The 16,166-nt window shown below is 44.9% G+C and overlaps 1 protein-coding gene across 1 annotated transcript in view; it reads left to right on the forward strand.

The window, feature by feature from the left end:
- The window catches only part of pde2a (phosphodiesterase 2A), a 175,542-nt gene that overhangs the window by 142,499 nt on the left and 16,877 nt on the right, over window positions 1-16,166 (forward strand). The window contains exons 13-18 of the mRNA XM_045724807.2: window positions 8,470-8,600; window positions 11,237-11,388; window positions 11,669-11,732; window positions 11,832-11,913; window positions 12,028-12,202; window positions 16,103-16,166. The exon at window positions 16,103-16,166 is cut by the window's right edge and continues 49 nt beyond it. Coding sequence (XP_045580763.1) covers window positions 8,470-8,600; window positions 11,237-11,388; window positions 11,669-11,732; window positions 11,832-11,913; window positions 12,028-12,202; window positions 16,103-16,166 — 668 coding nt within the window. The remainder of the gene's footprint in view (window positions 1-8,469; window positions 8,601-11,236; window positions 11,389-11,668; window positions 11,733-11,831; window positions 11,914-12,027; window positions 12,203-16,102) is intronic.

The following is a 16,166-nucleotide window of genomic DNA, read 5'->3' on the forward strand; positions in this document are numbered from 1 at the left end:
TCACACTTCTGTGAAATCCAACTGTCCACTTAGGAAGCAACACTGATTGACAATAAATTTCACATGCTGTTGTGCAAATGGAATAGACAACAGGTGGAAATTATAGGCAATTAGCAAGACACCCCCAATAAAGGAGTGGTTCTGCAGGTGGTGACCACAGACCACTTCTCAGTTCCTATGCTTCCTGGCTGATGTTTTGGTCACTTTTGAATGCTGGCGGTGCTTTCACTCTAGTGGTAGCATGAGACGGAGTCTACAACCCACACAAGTGGCTCAGGTAGTGCAGCTCATCCAGGATGGCACATCAATGCGAGCTGTGGCAAGAAGGTTTGCTGTGTCTGTCAGCGTAGTGTCCAGAGCATGGAGGCGCTACCAGGAGACAGGCCAGTACATCAGGAGACGTGGAGGAGGCCGTAGGAGGGCAACAACCCAGCAGCAGGACCGCTACCTCCACCTTTGTGCAAGGAGGAGCAGGAGAAGCACTGCCAGAGCCCTGCAAAATGACCTGCAGCAGGCCACAAATGTGCATGTGTCTGCTCAAACGGTCAGAAACAGACTCCATGAGGGTGGTATGAGGGCCCGACGTCCACAGGTGGGGGTTGTGCTTACAGCCCAACACCGTGCAGGACGTTTGGCATTTGCCAGAGAACACCAAGATTGGCAAATTCGCCACTGGTGCCCTGTGCTCTTCACAGATGAAAGCAGGTTCACACTGAGCACATGTGACAGATGTGACAGAGTCTGGAGATGCCGTGGAGAACGTTCTGCTGCCTGCAACATCCTCCAGCATGACCGGTTTGGTGGTGGGTCAGTCATGGTGTGGGGTGGCATTTCTTTGGGGGGCCGCACAGCCCTCCATGTGCTCGCCAGAGGTAGCCTGACTGCCATTAGGTACCGAGATGAGATCCTCAGACCCCTTGTGAGACCATATGCTGGTGCGGTTGGCCCTGGGTTCCTCCTAATGCAAGACAATGCTAGACCTCATGTGGCTGGAGTGTGTCAGCAGTTCCTGCAAGAGAAAGGCATTGATGCTATGGACTGGCCTGCCCGTTCCCCAGACCTGAATCCAATTGAGCACATCTGGGACATCATGTCTCGCTCCATCCACCAACGCCACATTGCACCACAGACTGTCCAGGAGTTGGCGGATGCTTTAGTCCAGGTCTGGGAGGAGATCCCTCAGGAGACCATCCGCCACCTCATCAGGAGCATGCCCAGGTGTTGTAGGGAGGTCATACAGGCACGTGGAGGCCACACACACTACTGAGCCTCATTTTGACTTGTTTTAAGAACATTACATCAAAGTTGGATCAGCCTGTAGTGTGGTTTTCCACTTTAATTTTTAGTGTGACTCCAAATCCAGACCTCCATGGGTTGATAAATTGGATTTCCATGTATTATTTTTGTGTGATTTTGTTGTCAGCACATTCAACTATGTAAAGAAAAAGGTATTTATTAATAAGATTATTTCATTCATTCAGATCTAGGATGTGTTATTTTAGTGTTCCCTTAATTTTTTTGAGTAGTGTAATTGCCCAGGCCTGCTTTAGATGGTGGTGTAGATGAGGCTGGGCCTAATCAGGCTATAGATGGTGGTGTAGATGAGGCTGGGTCTAGTCAGGTTATGGATGGTGATGTGGATGAGACTGGGCCTAGTCATGCTATAGATGGTGGTGTAGATGAGGCAGGGTCTAGTCATGTCATGGATGGTGGTGTAGATGAGGCTGGGTCTAGTCATGCTATGGATGGTGATGTAGATGAGGCTGGGTCTAGTCATGTCATGGATGGTGGTGTAGATGAGGCTGGGTCTAGTCATGTCATGGATGGTGGTGTAGATGTGGCTGGGATGAAGAGAGTATAGTGGGGAAATGTAAGAGACTAGGGGGGAGGAGGAGGGTGTCATGCAGAAGAGGAAAAAGGGGGAGAAGAAAGGAAGTGGGAGAGGAGAAGCTGATGTGGTCAAAGGCAACAAGGAACCTTTGCCTGGTGCTGGGAGGGAGGCCCCGACTAGAGAGAAAGGGCAGGTGGTCAGGATAGGAGATGGAGATAAGGAGGAAGAAGGTGAGTCTGAGGAAGAGGATGATGATGAGGCTTTCTTTTCAGACTCCTCCTCAATGGGTCCAGAGCTGACAGCCACTCAGGCAGAGGGGTCAAAGTACACAGTGAGGGAACTGTCAAGGTTACTGAATGAGACTAAAGGGAGAAAGGTTAATTGTGAAGTCTTTTTTTTGTGATCCAGGAAAGTTTATAAGATCAGTACAACACGCTAGGAAAAATGAGGGGCATGGTGTCCTCTCACCCAGGAAACGGTTTAGGTTGAGGAAGTGAGTTGGGGTCTTACTATTGGTCTCTTACTTTGCTGGCTTTTCTCCCACTTCTTATGGAGACTCTTTGGGTAGGCTCGCTTAATATAAATGGCGCCATAGATGCAGGAAAAGAGGAGTCTGTTGGGTGAGTATGTAAAACAAAAAAAAGTACAGGTGTTGTTTCTGCAGGAGACGCATAGTGATGTGGTGAATGAAGTTGACTTGGGGCTCTGGTGGAAAGAGGCAAGTATGCTGAGCCATGGAACAAATGTTAGTGCAGGGGTGGCAGTCCTTTTTACACCGGATCTGGCCATTAAAATGTGCCCCTCAAAGGGGAGGCTAGGGGACTAGATTGCTTGTAGTAAAAGCAGAAATGAACAACAGGGGTTTTATGTATGCGCCTAACACAGGGAGAGAGAGAGGGGGCTTTTGTTTGGGTGTCTTAGACAGGAACTCCCACAGGTAGAACCTGAGGAGACGCTGGTGGTCAGCAGGGACTGGAACTGTACCATGGATTTTACGAAAGACAGAAATGAGGAGGAGCCTCATTCAGGCTCAGTGGGGGTGTTAAGGGACATCATTAATCCGTTTGACCAAGTGGATGTTTGGAGAACTAGACATTCCAACATAAGACAGTATATATGGGTGAAGGTTTTTGGGGCTAGGGTGACTGCAGCAATAGGCTGTTGGGTGCTACCATTCTTGGAGCACCACATAACCATGGCACGGCTGTCTATTTCACCAGGGCCTCAGCAGGCATCCTATTGGAAGTTTAATGTAAAGCTCTTACAAGATGCCACTTTTGCTCAGGTTTCCAGACTTTTTGGGAAAGATGGGGGCAGAAAAGAGAGGAGTATTATTCTCTGAGTCAATGGTGGGATGTGGGAAAAGTGAAAATGTGGTTTTTCTGTCAACAGTATACAGCTCTCTCATCCTCAGAGGCTAGGAGAGTATTGTGGGAACTAGAGCGTAGTATCAGTGAGGTGGAGGTAGAGATGGTGGGGAAAGGCAATGTAGGCCTCCAGGCTAATTTAGCTGAATTATGTAGGGACCTGGGCAGCTTTTTCCAGGTTAAAGCAAAGGCAGCACTTGTAAGAGCTAGGTTCTCCATGCTCAAGGAGATGGATGCTGCCAACTCCTTCTTCTTTGGTTTGTAAAATACAGAATGGTGAAGCCAAGGGTATGCATTGTCTATGGCTGTCGGATGGGCGGGTGACCTCTGTGGTGGGGGAGATGCTGACTGTGGAGTTTTATACTGAGTTGTGTAGGGCAGAACTGTGTGATCCTATGTGTGCTCAGGTTTTGTTTGCAGAACTTCCTAAGCTCTCTCTGGCACAGAGGGATGAAATGGACATTCCCCTGTTGTCCCATGAACTGGCAGAGGCCGTAACCCAGATGTCGATGGACCCTCAGTGGAGTTTAATAAAAACATTCTGGGGAATAATTGGACTGGACTTATTTTGCGTGTTGCGTGAGTGCATCGGGGTAGGAGAGTTGAGCTGTCATCGGGCGGCTCTGACTCTCCATCCCGAAAAAGGGTACTTGTGTGAACTTAAGAACTGGAGGCCTGTGGAATTGCTCTGTGCAGACTACAAGCTATTTGCCAAGGTCCTCGCTAAGAGACTGAAGCCCCATCTGGTCTCTATAGTAACCAAGAACCAGACGTATTGTGTACCGGGATGCTCAATCACGGACAACTTGTTCTTAATCAGAGACATGTTCGAGAGTTTCTAATGGGAACTTTGGACTGGTCTCTTTAGACCAAGAGAAGGCTTTTGACAGAGTGGACCATGAGTATCTGTTTAATGTGATGTCTGTGTTTGGGGAAAGGTTTTTGACCTGTGTGAAGATATTGTATGCTGGGGCATCATGTATGATCAAGGTGGGAGGGGGGCTCAGTAGGCCAGTCTGGGAGAGGTGGGGCATTAGACAAGGATGCCCTCTATCGGGGCAGTTATATACAGACAGGCATAGGTGTGTAGACAAGTATAGCAGTGTCGGCATATGCAGATTACGTTTCTGTGATGGGCAGGACATGCAGGCACTAGAGAATAGTCTGAAGGTGTACGAGGGAGCTTCGTCAGCTCAGGTGAACTGGGGCAAGAGCAAAGCTCTGTTATGTGGGGCATTGATGGATAGCCCCCCCCCCCCCCCCCCTCTGCTTCCAGGGGGTTTGCAGTGGGGTTGTGAAGGGCTTAACATTTTGTGGTTGTACCTGGGCTCAGAGAGGTGGGTCAGGAAGAACTGGGAGGGGCTGTCACAGGCAGTGGTGTTAAGACTGGCCAGGTGGAGGTGGCTCCTATCCCAAGTGTCATATAGAGGGAGGGTGCTGATAATCAACAACTTGGTGGCATCCCCCTGTGGCATAAACTGGCTGTCCTCAACCCCCCCTGCCTGTCTGCTTGCAGGCTTGCAATGCAAGCTGGTGGATTTTTTCAGGTCGGGCCATCACTGGCTGAGGCTGGCAGTGTTGTATATGTCTGTCCATGAAGGAGGACAGGGCCTGGTGGAACTGGAGTGCAGAGTGCAGATTCCGACTAAAAGCGGCGCAGAGACTGCTATACCATACTGATGTTGGCTGGAGGGGACCAGCATGCACACTGCTGAGGAGAGCTGGCAGATTAGGGTTGGACCGGCAGCTGTTCCTTATGAGGCTGGAGAGGCTGAGTACATCAAGTCTCTGATCTTTACTCTGCGGTGATGAGGGCCTGGCAGCTGCTAAGGCCCACATGAGAAGGGGATGTGGAGCCTGGGCTGTGGGAGGAGCCTATCTTCCACAATCCATCTATCCTTTTTAGATCGGTTCAGTTGGCCACCCTGCAGAGGCGACTGATGGCAGCAGGTTTACTAAGGCTGGGTGACCTGCGGCTGCTGGGGGAGGAGGGGTGGAAAACCTGGAAGTCCTTGCACAGCAAACAGGAATGACGTATCTTAGGCTCCTGGAGAGATTACTGGGGAGGTGTTTTCTGTGTGCGCCAGGTTAATGCCATTAATGTCTCTGTTGGAATGTCTGTGAGAGGTTGGGGTGGAGTTTGCTGTTCGAATAAAGAAAAAGCCAAATGTGTGTTGTTGAATTTTCTGTTTGCTCAGGCAAAGTTGGCTATTTAGCTAACAAGGAGGAACAGGGTCAAAGGTGGAGGGATAACAGACCCTTTACTATTATTTAATGCGATGGTCTCTGCACACCTTACAGTGGCTTGCGAAGGTATTAGCAACCTGGAATTAAAATAGATTTTTGGGGGGGGTTTGTATCATTTGATTTAACCAACATGCCTACCACTTTGAAGATGCTAAATATTTTTTATAGTGAAACAAATAAGAAATCTGACAAAAAAAAACGGAAAACTTGAGCTTGCATAGTCAAAACTTTGTAGAGCCACCTTTTGCAGCAATTATAGCTGCATGTCTCTTGGGATATGTCTCTATTAGCTTGGCACATCTAGCCACTGAGATTTTTTACAATTCTTCAAGGCAAAACTACTCCATCTCCTTCAAGTTGGATGGGTTCCGCTGATGCACAGCAATCTTTAAGTCATACCACAGATTTTCAATTGGATTGAGGTCTGGGCTTTGACTAGGCCGTCCCAAGACATTTAATACATCTAGACGTTCCGCTAGCGGAACACCTGCTCCAATATCCAATGATGGGCGTGGCGCGAAATACAAACTCCTCTAAAATCTGAAAACTTAAATTTTTCAAACATATGACTATTTTACAGCATTTTAAAGACAAGACTCTCGTTAATCTAACCACACTGTCCGATTTCAAAAAGGCTTTACAGCGAAAGCAAAGCATTAGATTATGTCAGCAGAGTACCCAGCCAGAAATAATCAGACACCCATTTTTCAAGCTAGCATATAATGTCACAAATAACAAGACCACAGCTAAATGCAGCACTAACCTTTGATGATCTTCATCAGATGACAACCCTAGGACATTATGTTATACCATGCATGCATGTTTTGTTCAATCAAGTTCATATTTATATCAAAAAACAGCTTTTTTACATTAGCATGTGACGTTCAGAACTAACATACCCCCCGCAAACATCCGGTGAATTTACTAAATTACTCACGATAAACGTTCACAAAAAACATAACAATTATTTTAAGAATTATTGATACAGAACTCCTCTATGCACTCGATATGTCCGATTTTAAAATAGCTTTTCGGTGAAAGCACATTTTGCAATATTCTCAGTAGATAGCCCAGCCATCACGGCTAGCCATTTAGACACCGACCAAGTTTAGCCCTGACCAAACTCCGATTTACTATTACAAAAGTTTGATTACCTTTGTTGTCTTCGTCAGAATGCACACCCAGGACTGCTACTTCATTAACAAATGTTGGTTTCGTCCAAAATAATCCATCGTTATATCCAAATAGCGGCGTTTTGTTCGTGCGTTCTAGACACTATCCTAAATGGTAAATCAGGGTTACGAGCATGGCGCAATTCGTGACAAAATATTTCTAAATATTCCATTACTGTACTTCGAAGCATGTCAACCGCTGTTTAAAATCAATTTTTATGCCATTTTTCTCGTAAAAAAGCGATAATATTCTGACCGGGAATCTGCGTTTAGGTAAACAGACGAAAGAAAACAAAGCATTCTGTCGACGCGGGCACGAGCCTGAGTCTCACAGTACTGTAACCAGCCACTACCCAAACGCGCTACTTTGTTTCAACCAGAGCCTGCAAAGCCACGATTCAGCTTTTTGCCGCCTTCTGAGAGCCCATTGGAGCCGTAGGAAGTGTCACGTAACAGCAGAGATCCTTTGTAATGGATAGAGATGGCAAAGAAGGCCAAGAAATGGTCAGACAGGGTACTTCCTGTACAGAATCTTCTCAGGTTTTGGCCTGCCAAATGAGTTCTGTTATACTCACAGACACCATTCAAACAGTTTTAGAAAAGTTGGAGTGTTTTCTATCCAAAGCTAATAATTATATGCATATTCTAGTTTCTGGGCAGGCGTAATAATCAGATTAAATCGGGTACGTTTTTTATCCGGCTGTGAAAATACTGCCCCCTATCCATAACAGGTTAAATGTTTCCCCATGAAGCACTCACGTGTTGCTTTAGCAGTATGCTTAGGGTCATTGTCCTGCTGGAAGGTGAACCTCCTTCCCAGTCTCACCTCTCTGGAAGACTGAAACAGGTTTCCCTCAAGAATTTCCCTGTACTTAGCGCCATTCCATCACTCCTTCAGTTCTGACCAGTTTCCCAGTCCCTGCCGATTAAAAACATCCCCACAGCATGATGCTGCCACCACCATGCTTCAATGTGGGGATGAGGTTCTCGGGGTGATGAGAGGTGTTGGGTTTGCACCAGAGATAGCGTTTTCCTTGATGGCCGAAAAGCTCAATTTTAGTCTCATCTGACCAGAGTACCTTTTTCCATATGTTTGGGGAGTCTCCCATATGCCTTTTGGCGAACACCAAACGTGTTTACTTTTTTTTTGGCCACTCTTACGTAAAGCCCAGCTCTGTGGAGTGTACGGCTTAAAGTGGTCCTATGGACAGATACTCCAATCTCCGCTGTGGAGCTTTGCAGCTCCTTCAGGGTTATCTTTGGTCTCTTTGTTGCCTCTCTGATTAATGCCCTCCTTGCCTGGTCCGTGAGTTTTGGTGGGCGGCCCTCTCTTGGCAGGTTTGTTGCAGTGCTATATTCTTACATTTTTTAATAATGGATTTATTGGTGCTCCGTGGGATGTTCAAAGTTTCGGATATTTTTTTATAGCCCAACCCTGATCTGTGCTTCTCCACAACTTTGTACCTGACCTGTTTGGAGAGCTCCTTGGTCTTCATGGTGCTGCTTGCTTGGTACTTTTGCAAGGCCACTGTAGGGTGGAATTTGAGTTCTATAATATTATAAAAAGTATGCAGATGTTTCAGGAGATATGGTATGTTGGGGGGGATGTCTGTACAGCTGTGGAAGATGGGTTGGATATGCGGTTGTGGAAGTGGTGAGGTTTTGGTTATTGTGATGTGTGGTTTGTTTTGTATCGGGGGTAAAGGGCAAGTTGAGTATGCAGTAGAGGGGATATTTGTTTTTTAAATTGGGGTTTTAATGAAAGGTTTTAATGATATTAGGATGTATCATTAAAGAAAAACAAAAAAATCAAAAAATCTCTCTCTCACCCTCTCCCTGTCTCTCCCTCTAGGAGGAGTGCAGACAGCTGTCCAGTATGCTGGACAGTGAGGTGTCCTCTCTGCTGTGTGTCCCTGTGGTCAGCAGAGCCACTGGCCAGGTGGTGGCACTAGCCTGCGCCTTCAACAAGCAGGGAGGACAAAGGTGAGACACACACACACACACACACACACACACACACACACACACACACACACACACACACACACACACACACACACACACACACACACACACACACACACACACACACACACACACACACACACACACACACACACACACACACACAGTGTGACAGAGAGGGTGGAATGTGAAGTATTGCTAAGGACAGCAGTAATCCCAGTAAGCTCTCTGCTGACGTTTTGGCTCTAGACTCTGAAAACATTTATCTTCCTCCTTCTGTCATATCTCTTCTCTCTCACTTCCTCCTCATCTGCTTTTTCCCTTCCTCTGTTCCTGCCTCTTCCCGTCTGCTTTTTTCCTTCCTCTGTTCCTGCCTCTTCCCGTCTGCTTTTTCCCTTCCTCTGTTTCTGCCTCTTCCCGTCTGCTTTTTCCCTTCCTCTGTTTCTGCCTCTTCCCGTCTGCTTTTTCCCTTCCTCTGTTCCTGCTTCTTCCCGTCTGCTTTTTCCTTTCCTCTTTTCCTGCCTCTTCCCATCTGCTTTTTCCTTCCTCTTTTCCTGCCTCTTCCCGTCTGCTTTTTCCCTTCCTCTGTTTCTGCCTCTTCCCATCTGCTTTTTCCCTTCCTCTGTTCCTGCCTCTTCCCGTCTGCTTTTTCCCTTCCTCTGTTCCTGCCTCTTCCCGTCTGCTTTTTCCCTTCCTCTGTTCCTGCCTCTTCCCGTCTGCTTTTTTCCTTCCTCTGTTCCTGCCTCTTCCCGTCTGCTTTTTCCCTTCCTCTGTTCCTGCCTCTTCCCGTCTGCTTTTTCCCTTCCTGTCTGTTCCTGCCTCTTCCCGTCTGCTTTTTCCCTTCCTCTGTTTCTGCCTCTTCCCATCTGCTTTTTCCCTTCCTCTGTTCCTGCCTCTCTTTCTCTGTTAGTTATAGATGATACATTTCTAATCGTATTATAGTGGCTGGAGATTAAAGCCACTCATCTCTTCCTTTCAAAGAGTTATTACCCCTCGACACACACACACACACACACACACACACACACACACACACACACACACACACACACACACACACACACACACACACACACACACACACACACACACACACACACACACACACACACACACACAGTGACAGGATCTTGGCTAGAATCTGAGAGGAAGACATCCCATAGTATCCTCAGTGGGGGCTAATGATAGGGCTGACTACAGTCTCCATAGTAACACTGACAGACTGGCTATGTAGGGGATTATTAGTGAACTGTGTAGCAGATGAGTTTATCCTCTTATTTCTGGTATTTACAGTATAACTTACTCCTTTTTCCTATCCTTCTTTCCCATCATCCCTCTATCTCATCTCCCATCATCTCTCTCTCCCATCATCCCTCTCTCCCATCATCCCTCTCTCGTCATCCCTCTCTCTCGTCATCCCTCTCTCCCATCATCCCTCTCATCATCCCTCTCTCCCATCATCCCTCTCTCTCATCATCCCTCTCATCATCCCTCCTATCATCCCTCTCTCCCATCATCCCTCTATCTCATCTCTCATCATCCCTCTTATCATCCCCCTCTCCCATCATCCCTCTCTCTCTCATCCCTCCCTCTCATCATCCCTCCCTCATCATCCCTCTTTCTCATCCCTACCTCATCATCTGTCTCTCCCTCTAATCCCTCTCTCCCACCTCCCTCTAATCCCTCTAATCCCTCTCTCCCATCATCTCTCTCTCTCATCATCCCTCCCATCCCTGGATGATGTTGGTGTTGCAGGGCGGGGCTAATCATTAACCCCTCGAGGGCTGAAATACTGATGCTAGTTCATTGATTTGTTAATGTTGCTGGTTGGCTGGGGGGTTCACTCACCTGATGTCCCAGGTCTGAATCCATCCCTGGTTAGTAGGAGAGAATGGAGACAGTAAAAATCCAATAGCACTATTTTCCTTGAATTTAACCTTTAATTCAGAGTCCATTTTTCCACCCCCCCCCCCCCCATCCCTCTGTCCCTCCATCCATCTTTCACCTCAGTTGTCAGGCAACAGCCCCCACTCTACTCTACTTTCCTCTAAATATCTCTATCAATCACACTCGTCCCTTTCCACCTCTATTACACTCTCTCCATCTGTCTCTCATTCCACCCGGTCCCTCTCTCGTCCCCTTCCCTGTACTATCCTCCTATCACATGCCGTATGTTCTGCCAGACAGATATCTGATGCTTCCCGTGCTTAGAGGAATCTGCATTCCAGATAGCCTACTGATTCTTTGTGCCAACAAGCCAATCAGGGTCTAGCGCCAGCCTACTGTCAGAAACAGCCCAGACTCAGAGGTTGAGTTTCTGTAGAGTGGTGATTCAGGGATGAGGGAATCGTTTTTCCTGATTATGTGACCTGACCTGAAAAATAAATCCTTCATAATCAAGTCCTCTAGTCTACAATGACCACCGTTTTTCCCTTGTATTGACATTCTGCTGGTCTCTCCTCTATAGTGATCGGAGTGGTGAGGTGTTGCCATCTGCAGGCAGAGTTGTGTAACTGATGTTATTGTAACAGCTGAGGCCTTTAGTCTATCCATCTGGCCTGTTTAAACACATATTATTCTATTGATCAGTCAACTTTTCTCAACTTTGGAATTCAATGTTTCATTTTGGATACAAATGTGTTCTCTCTGTGCAGACACACAGAGGCGGACGAACATAAGATCCAGCACTGCTTCTGTTACACCTCCACTGTCCTCACCTCTACACTGGCCTTCCAGAAAGAACAGAAACTCAAAGTGGAGTGTCAGGCACTGTTACAGGTAGCCAAGAATCTCTTCACACATCTGGGTGAGTTATCCTCCTCTCCTCTCCCTCTCCTCTCCTCTCCTCTCCTCTCCTCTCCTCTCCTCTCCTCTCCTCTCCTCTCCTCCCTCCCTCCCCTTCTCTCCTCTCCTCTCCTCTCCTCTCCTCCCTCCTCTCCTCTCATCTCCTCCTCTTTTCTCTTCTCTCCTCCGGCTCAGATCGAATCCCTACAGGCTGATAATACAACCCTACTTGTGGTAGATCAGCCTGCTTATCCATCCATCCCCACCCTGTGCTCTCTCTCTCTCTCTCTCTCTCTCTGTAGATGATGTGTCTGTGCTGTTGCAAGAGATTATAGTTGAGGCCAGGAACCTCAGTGATGCAGAGATGTGAGTTCTTGATGTGAAACAAACTAAAACAGCTAACATGCTTTCCAGAATAACTCATGTGGAGGAAAATAGAATATAATATTTATTCTCTGTCTATAGTTGTTCTGTGTTCCTACTGGATCAAGTCAGCCATGAGCTGGTTGCCAAGGTGTTTGATGGGGGTGTGGTCAGTGACGATGAGGTAGAACACATGTCTAGAACTTCTCTGTTTGACGATTACAAAGATTATAATGATGATGATGCCGATAACGACGAAGAAGAAGATTCTAAAGATAGTCTGTGTGTGTGTGTGCAGAAGGAGTTTCGTATCCCTGCGGACCAGGGCATAGCGGGTCATGTAGCTATGACTGGGCAGATCCTGAACATTAAGGATGCGTACTCCCACCCTCTGTTCTACCGAGGAGTGGACGACAGCACCGGGTTTAGAACACGCAACATCCTCTGCTTCCCCATCAAGGACGAGAACAATGGTGAGAACTAAATTAACACTACTGGTGTTAACAAGTAAACTAACACTACACTGGAGTAAACAACTGAATTACCACTACTGGTGTTAACAACTGAACTAACACGACTGGTGTTAACAACTGAACTAACACGACTGGTGTTAACAACTGAACTAACACTACTGGTGTTAACAACTAAACTAACACTACACTGGAGTAAACAACTGAATTAACACTACTGGTGTTAACAACTAAACTAACACTACTGGTGTTAACAACTGAACTAACACGACTGGAGTAAACAACTAAACTAACACTACTGGAGTAAACAACTAAACTAACACTACTGGTGTTAACAACTAAACTAACACTACTGGAGTTAACAACTGAACTAACACTACTGGTGTTAACAACTGAACTAACACTACTGGTGTTAACAACTGAACTAACACTACACTGGAGTAAACAACTAAACTTACACTACTGGTGTTAACAACTAAACTAACACTACTGGTGTTAACAACTGATCTAACACTACTGGTGTTAACAACTAAACTAACACTACTGGTGATAACAACTGAACTAACACTACACTGGAGTAAACAACTAAACTAACACTACTGATGTTAACAACTAAGCTAACACTACTGGTGTTAACAACTAAACTAACACTACTAGTGTTAACAACTGAACTAACACTACACTGGAGTAAACACCTAAACTAACACTACTGGTGTTAACAACTAAACTAACACTACTGGTGTTAACAATAAACTAACATTACTGGTGTTAACAACTGAACTAACACTACACTGGAATTAACAACTAAACGAACACTACACTGGAGTAAACAACTGAACTAACACTACTGGTGTTAACCTCTCTGGGCCAGTGGGACGTTTGCGTCCCACCATAGTCAACAGCCAGTGGAATCGCGTGGCGCGAAATACGAATACCTAAAAAATGCTATAACTTCAATTTCTCAAACATATGACTATTTTACACCATTTTAGAGATAAGACTCTCGTTAATCTAACCACATTGTCCGATTTCAAAAAGGCTTTACAGCAAAAGCAAAACATTAGATTATGTCAGGAGAGTACCCTGCCAAAAATAATGACACAGCCATTTTCAAAGCAAGCATATTTGTCACAAAAACCAAAACCACAGCTAAATGCAGCACTAACCTTTGATGATCTTCATCAGATGACACTCCTAGGACATTATGTTATACAATACATGCATGTTTTGTTCAATCAAGTTCATATTTATATCAAAAACCAGCTTTTTACATTAGCATGTGATGTTCAGAACTAGCATACCCACCGAAAACTTCCGGTGAATTTACTAAATTACTCATGATAAACGTTGACAAAATACATAACAATTATTTTAAGAATTATAGATACAGAACTCCTTTATGCAAACGCTGTGTCAGATTTTAAAATAGCTTTTCGGCGAAAGCACATTTTGCAATATTCTGAGTACATAGCTCGGCCATCACAGGCTAGCTAATTTGACACCCACCAAGTTTGGAGCAACCTAAACTCAGAATTACGATTAGAAAAATTGGATTACCTTTGCTGTTCTTCGTCAGAATGCACTCCCAGGATTTCTACTTCAACAACAAATGTTGTTTTGGTTCCAAATAATACATAGTTATATCCAAATACCTCCGTTTTGTTCGTGCGTTCAGGTCACTATCCGAAGGGTGACGCGCGAGCGCATTTCGTGACAAACAAATTCAAAATATTCCATTACCGTACTTAGAAGCATGTCAAACGCTGTTTTAAATCAATGTTTATGCTATTTTTTCACGTAAAATAGCCATAATATTCCAACCGGACAATGTTGTATTCATTCAAAGACTGAAAGAAAAAAATGGAGAAGTCTCGTGAATGCGCATCTCAGTCTCACTGTCCCCAGGCAGGCCACTTACAAACTCTGCTGCTGTACTTTGCCCAGAGACAGGAGATGCATCAATCCGCTTTCTGAATGCTTTAGAGAGCCAATGGAAGCCTTAGAAAGTGTCACGTAACAGCACAGATGCTGTATTTTCGATAGAGATGCAACAGAAGGACAACAAATTGTCAGACAGGGCACTTCCTGCATGGAATCTTCTCAGGTTTTGGCCTGCCATATGAGTTCTGTTATACTCACAGACACCATTCAAACAGTTTTAGAAACTTTAGAGTGTTTTCTATCCAGATCTACTAATTATATGCATATTCTCGTTTCTGGGCAAGAGTAGTAACCAGTTTAAATCGGGTACGTTTTTTATCCGCCCGTGAAAATACTGCCCCCTAGCCCCAACAGGTTAACAACTAAACTAACACTACACTGGAGTTAACAACTAAACTAACACTACACTGGAGTAAATAGCTGCACTAACACTACACTGGAGTAAACAACTAAACTAACACTACACTGGAGTAAATAGCTGAACTAACACTACACTGGAGTAAATAGCTGAACTAACACTACACTGGAGTAAACAACTAAACTAACACTACACAGGAGTAAATAGCTGCACTAACACTACACTGGAGTAAATAGCTGAACTAACACTACACTGGAGTAAATAGCTGAACTAACACTACACTGGAGTAAATAGCTGAACTAACACTACACTGGAGTAAATAGCTGCACTAACACTACACTGGAGTAAACAACTAAACTAACACTACACTAGAGTAAATAGCTGCACTAACACTACACTGGAGTAAACAACTAAACTAACACTACACTGGAGTAAATAGCTGCACTAACACTACACTGGAGTAAACAACTAAACTAACACTACACTGGAGTAAATAGCTGAACTAACACTACACTGGAGTAAATAGCTGAACTAACACTACACTGGAGTAAACAACTAAACTAACACTACACTGGAGTAAATAGCTGCACTAACACTACACTGGAGTAAATAGCTGAACTAACACTACACTGGAGTAAATAGCTGAACTAACACTACACTGGAGTAAATAGCTGAACTAACACTACACTGGAGTAAACAACTAAACTAACACTACACTAGAGTAAATAGCTGCACTAACACTACACTGGAGTAAACAACTAAACTAACACTACACTGGAGTAAATAGCTGCACTAACACTACACTGGAGTAAACAACTAAACTAACACTACACTGGAGTAAACAACTAAACTAACACTACACTGGAGTAAATAGCTGCACTAACACTACACTGGAGTAAACAACTAAACTAACACTACACTGGAGTAAACAACTAAACTAACACTACACTGGAGTAAACAACTAAACTAACACTACACTAGAGTAAATAGCTGCACTAACACTACACTGGAGTAAACAACTAAACTAACACTACACTGGAGTAAATAGCTGAACTAACACTACACTGGAGTAAACAACTAAACTAACACTACACTGGAGTAAATAGCTGCACTAACACTACACTGGAGTAAATAGCTGCACTAACACTACACTGGACTTAACAATTCCATACACAACCATTCAATACACAGCATCACCTATGCTGCTCCATTTCTCATCTCCCTCCTTCAATTCAAGGGGCTTTATTGGCATGGGAAACATATGTTAACATTGCCAAAGCAAGTGAAATAGATAATAAACAAAGTAAAATAAACTATAAAAATGAACAGTAAACATTACACTCGGAATAAAGACATTTACAAATGCCATATGGTGTTGTAACGATATACAAATGGTTAAAGTACAAAAGGGAAAATAAATAAACATAAATATGGGTTATATTTACAATGGTGTTTGTTCTTCACTGGTTGACCTTTTCTTGTGGCAACAGGTCACAAATCGTTCTCTGTCTCTCTCCCTCTGTTTCTCTCTCTCTCTCTGTCTCTCTCTCTCTCTCTCTTTCTCTCCCTCTCCCTCTCCCCCTCTCTCTCTCCCTCTCTCCCAGAGGTGATTGGGGTGGCTGAGTTGGTCAATAAGACTAATGGACCGTGGTTTAACCGATTCGATGA

The sequence above is a fragment of the Salmo salar genome, chromosome 09 (genome assembly GCF_965601325.2).
Source record: "Salmo salar chromosome 09, fSalSal1, whole genome shotgun sequence".
NCBI lineage: Eukaryota > Metazoa > Chordata > Actinopteri > Salmoniformes > Salmonidae > Salmo > Salmo salar.